This window comes from Elephantulus edwardii, unplaced genomic scaffold (genome assembly GCF_000299155.1).
Source record: "Elephantulus edwardii isolate Elephantulus edwardi_28Jun2011 unplaced genomic scaffold, EleEdw1.0 scaffold00059, whole genome shotgun sequence".
NCBI lineage: Eukaryota > Metazoa > Chordata > Mammalia > Macroscelidea > Macroscelididae > Elephantulus > Elephantulus edwardii.
The window spans coordinates 8,946,426-8,952,088 of record NW_006399809.1 but is presented as its reverse complement, the minus strand read 5'-3'; the positions used below and the strand labels follow the sequence as shown (position 1 = coordinate 8,952,088).

At 40.7% G+C, this 5,663-nt stretch overlaps 1 protein-coding gene across 4 annotated transcripts in view; it reads right to left on the bottom strand.

The window, feature by feature from the left end:
- The window catches only part of ELMO1 (engulfment and cell motility 1), a 683,616-nt gene that overhangs the window by 436,278 nt on the left and 241,675 nt on the right, over window positions 1-5,663 (bottom strand). For all 4 annotated transcript variants that reach the window (XM_006887590.1, XM_006887592.1, XM_006887591.1 and 1 more), the window contains one exon: window positions 3,451-3,555. In XM_006887590.1, coding sequence (XP_006887652.1) covers window positions 3,451-3,555 — 105 coding nt within the window. The remainder of the gene's footprint in view (window positions 1-3,450; window positions 3,556-5,663) is intronic.

Below are 5,663 nucleotides of genomic sequence, written 5' to 3'. Positions count from 1 at the left end.
ACTTTGGACATGTTGCAAGGAGGGACAGGTCCTTGAAGAGGGACATCATGCTTGGTAGGGTAGAGGGACAGCACAGGAGGGGAAGACCCTCTATGAGGTGGATTGATTCCATGACTGGGGTAATCAGGATGGGTGTGTCAGAGGCAATGCAATTGGCACAGTATAGAGCAGGGTTTAGGACTGTTGTACATAGGGTCGCTATGAGTCGCAAACAACTCGACGGCACATAACAACAACAACAACCACAACAACAACAACTATAATTGGCAGGCTTTCAGTTTTTAGAAAGCAAATAGATAGCATCCTTGTTACAGGGAGTTGAAATGTGAATAGTAACAGGGTTAAAAGACAGGGCTTGGAAATAATATGTGAGGCTATAGCGATAAAGTAGTAAAGGGAAGACAGCAGGTGGGAGTAGAGGTGAGAGGTGTCAGGGGCAAAGACACAATATTTGTACGTGTATGCTGCAGTTCTTTTTAAAATCTCACATAAATTGGGACTTTCAAATTGAATAAATACTAAAGGTTCTATTCAAGAACAGAATAACCATTTATTGAATGAGAGACATAAACAATGAATGAATAATTGCATTGAGATAGGAGATTTACCTAGTCAAAAGCAGCAAGCTTTATCAAAGAGTGATTTAAAAAAAAAAAAGAATCCATTTCTGCTTCAGAAGACAACATCTGGCTCATATCTGAGGCTCAAGGATGATATCATGGTCTAGGATGACTGCAGTCTGTCTTTGGTATGCAAGTATGCTCTCTGTCACCTCAAAACTTTTTTCCCTGTCGACACAAACCACTAACCCCACACATTCATGAATACCTGCCCCCAAATCAGATCTGACTCATAAAACAGGGAAGGAACACTTTTGAGGAAATAAGGTAATCTGAATCACTGGAATGTTTAACCAACAAAGGAAAGTGAATATGGACAAAAAGGTCACCTTTTTCTTTACAAATAGAACTTTATGCCTGATGAGTACTTTTAAAAAAAAATTTAAAAAAGGAAAACAACTCATCAGTTGCCATGGTATTAATTTCACTTATAACAGTTTAGAGAACACACTGAGGAAAATGCTCTCAAAACACCAAATTAGTTTTCATGAGAAACATGCTTCTTAAGCAATTTACAATATATTCAACACCAATAGACTCTAATTTTAGAAACATTCATCCACAAACATTAATCAGTGTGAAATTCAATTTCTAGTTTTCACCTTTAAGTCTCTAAGGTGATACTACAAAGTATCTCACAACTATTAATTTTCTTATTATAGGAGCTGATTACATTCTTAGAAAAAGCACTATGAAAGAAATGTGTACATATAAGAGTCAAGTAAAACTTTGAAGGAAAAATAATTTTCTTATCAAAGACTTATTTCTGGCCAACAACCTGATTCCAAATCTTTCATAAAAATGACCATTTAATTCTTTATATAATGAAATTACAAAGAATAATTCAGAAGAGGTTGAAGCTTCCTAAATTGCACACATATAAAGACATATAATTTTAAAATATAGCACCTATAGGGGACTCAGGAGCCTGGCGCATTTTTCAAGGTAGCTGCTGCAGGGAGGGGCAATTCTTCACTGTGAACAACTGCTCCATGCATTAGAGGTTTCAAGGCGACTGCTGCAAGGTGGGGCAATTCCTCAATTTCTCACTGTGAACAACTGCTCTATGCATGAGAGGTTTCAACAGCTGCACCTCAATAGGCATGGCAGCAACCCAAACATCCAGCCTCCCTCTTTCCAGAAGCCTGCCTACCCTCAGGTAGATACCGTCCCAGCAGACTGAGAAACTTCAACTCTCCCCTATTTTTCAGGAGGGAAAAATTAATCCCTGACCAAAGAAACTGCCATTGCCCATATTTATAGCATCAAATAATGGCAGCAGCAGGACTTAAATTTGCAAGTCAGGTCACTAAATGGGGACCAGCAGAAAATATCCAAATAGCTGGCAGCACTCTCATTTTAACTTTGGCCACACTGGCTGCTTTAGGCAATTCTTTCGTCAAGTATTTTCTAAGCTTTTGGAGGTATTTTAACTACTTAGCAGGCCATCCTTCTTAAATTCCCTTTACCCATATACCCATACCTTTCTTCCTCTCAGTCTTAGAGGCATCTCATACTTCCACAATCTAGATTCCCTTTGGGCTCAAACACAGCCTCTCTCTCACCTGCATGGACCAATCAGCTAACAGCATCTTCTTGTTCACAGAAAAAAAAAACAAACCACCCAGAAGCTATGCTTCCAGGTGCTCCATTCACAAACCAGTCTAACCTCAAACAAACTCACTGCCATCAACAGTTTTAATTCTTAACAACTTGGATTGAAAATGCCAGAAACGCTTAGCTTTTATGTTTTCTGGACTACATACTATGGACACTGCCACCAGTGCTCCAAAATTTTCACATGTCTCTCCTTGTATTTCAGCAGCTACGTACTCTGCCACTCAATGAAATGCTGGCAGTTTGAAAACACACAACAGTGATGTGAGAGCAAAAGGCCTGGTGATAAGACTGAGTTAATTCTGGTGTAGAGAGCGCCAAGAGGACAGAGCAGAGTAGGCCACGGTGTTTTCAAAACTGTCAATTTTTACAGAAGCATACTGCCTCATCTTTCTTCCAGCAAGCAGTCAGTGGACTTGAAACCTTCACCTTTGGCTTAGCTGCCAAATACTTTACTTACAGAACCACTGGGCCTCTTTGGTAAGGATTTACAGTGTAGAAACACTATAAGGAAAATCCTGATTCTCTGTCACACTGGGTCATTATGAGGTGAATTGACTCAGTGGCACTTAACAGTTATAGCAACGAAACGTGAATAGGCATTTTTCTCTCTATTCCTCATCTTTATTTTTCTTTTTATCCTATTGTACTCCGGCATGAGCAAAAGGATCTCCACTAAGATTGATGGCAAACAGGTATTTTCATTTATAGGTAGAAATTCACTTATATTTCTTGTTTTTCAAATTTAAAAGTTCTTACTGTAATTCAACATCAAACTACACAAAACCCTTTTCTATAATCTATTACAATGGAAAAAGTTAAAGTTCCATCCCTTCCTGGTGACACTGATGTGTCAAATGCATGTTTCGCTACCCAATGCGGACAGAGAGTGGGGTGGAGCTCCCTGGTTAAAACAAGCTTGGAAGGAGGAGTGGCGTCCACTTCTGTAATAGCTTGCCTCTGGAAACCCTATGAACCTGGAGAGAGGATGAAAGGCACCCAAGTGTCGAGGACTCTCCTTCATAGGGTCGCTATGAGTCGCCTGCGACTCGACAGCACTTAACAACAGCAACAACTTATAAAAGCCAAAATCTTAGGCCATTTTGTTCCGTATGTTTTTATATTTATATTCCCGTACACAAGCACTTATCTGTATTTGAGACTAAACTTCCATTGAGAATGCATCTGCTCGGCCAGGGGCCTGGGTGCTTACCCGGATGTAGGCGTCCTGGTGGTGCTTAGCAAAGTAGAGCATGTTGTCCAGGGCCAGCATTCCAGGTGGGGTCTGTGTAAAGTCCATTGCTGGGTTCACATGATTCTGTGGAAAACAAAAAGTTCAGTACCATTAATTTTTAGCAGATATCAGCAGTCAGTCTGGTTTCCCTCCTGATGACCAAAGTACCACAAGACAAGCTCTCAGTAATTAGGAAAGAATGTCATCATCTCTCTCTGCTGTGACTGTAACAACGGGGTTACCCACAGAAAGAAGGCTCAGGACAGTGTTGCTTCAGGCAGTGTTATACACAGAGACACACGGCAATTTGAAGCTGACAGGACCACATGCCCTCTAACCTAATCAGAAGGATCCGCAAAAGTAGCTTTTACACCTACATTAGAAAAATCAACAGAAAGTAGGAAAACAAGATTTATTTCATCTTGTACCACTGTGGGTTAAAGGAAACAATGCAAATGTCAGATTTCAGTTACTATGTAGTCCTAGGGGTGCCTGAGTGGCTCAGTAGATAACACGCTTGGCCACAAACTGAAAAGTTGGTGGTTCAAAGCCACCAATCATTCTATGGGAGAAAGATGTGACAATTTGTTTCCTTAAAAACTGTTGTTGTGTACCTTTGGGTTGGAGCCAACTCCAGCGGGCTTTCAGAAGCTGTCAATTAGTTGCACTAAAGGAGATTGCCCATATTTCTCTGGCTTGTGGATCTGAGCCACCTGCCTCTGAGTTGGCAGCACAAGAGTTCTCTTCCTCCATAAGGATTACAATCCTGAAAACCCTGAAGGGCGGTTCTACTCCGACCCAAAGGGTTAGCTATGGACTCAATAACAAGGAGGTTTTTCAATTTTAGGTCAGGAGGAAAGGAGTTCTGTAGTGAAACAAGAAGGATGTGGGGAGACAGAGAAGGAACAAAACCCACCTCTACCATTTAAGGCAAAATGTGGCACAAGAAGCTATTTACCTTACCTTTATTTATTTGTTTACCTCAATTAATCTAGCAAAAGACTTTGTGAACCACTAAGGGCTATAATATTGTGTACTGTGGAGTCAGATCTGACCCATTGTTGATCCTCTGGTGGGTTTTCAGAGGCAGTTAACTGCACAGGAGGAGACTACCCATCCTTCTCTGGTGGAGCAGCTGGTGGCCTTGAACTGCATGCCTTTGGGATTACAGTACAATTTCTTGCCACTAGGCCACCTGAGTTCTCTAAGGGCTGCAAGAGTGAACAGGTATTTTGACCAGAGATACCTGATACCATTCAGATGCCCACAAGTGACATAACAACCAGCTGCTCTTAAGGGATGTGTATGACCTTATATCACCACCCACAGAGTTTAGAACCAGGAAGATAATAGTTAAAAATACAGTAATTGTGTTATATAAAGGTGTTTATGAAGTACAGTGTTAGGTTTCTGGTAGGCTCTGGTTACAACCTTTTCATCAACTGACCAATGTGTAAACTTGTCATATGTGTTTTTCTAAGACACCTTATCATTCATTAACATTGGCCTCATGGACAACAGCTGTATTACTCAAGCTTGGATGAAGCCTGTCTAAAGGTACATATTTACCCTATAAGCATGTTACACTTCTACTTAGAAATACCAAATAGTACTCTACCACTATGATTGGAGGACATTTAAATAGTGAAACGACCAACCAAAAATGCAGAAAACTTATTATATGAAGCACACAAAGGGCGCTTGTCGATAGTATGAGGTCTGAAATGAGAAGGCAGTGTTTGTGGCATTGTTTAAGCTCAAGCGGGAGCTTACATGCTGCCTAACTCCAATGTTTTCACTGCTCCTGCATGTCCCAGCATGCTTGCTTGCTTATGCAGGGACCATGCAGACTGATTTTGTGGTTATAAATACAGACTCCATGAAGAATAAGGAATAAAGATATGCTCAGCAGGGGTTTGGTACAGACCACATTATAAACACAACATGACCTGCAGCTCAGCAACAAGCAGCCCTCAACCATCCTGAGAACAGCGCCACAAGGGGCCTGGAAAATACATTTCAAGGCTAGGAATTGATTAAGAGTACATGTTTCTTCCATGTTAAAAACATGACAAAGAATTGGTTAAAAGACCTTTTCATTTAAAAAAAAAGGGAGGAGTGATAGGGAATGGCAAAGGACACACTGACAAAGGAGATTAATCAGAACTGGCTTTGACAAGCACTGTGGCAAT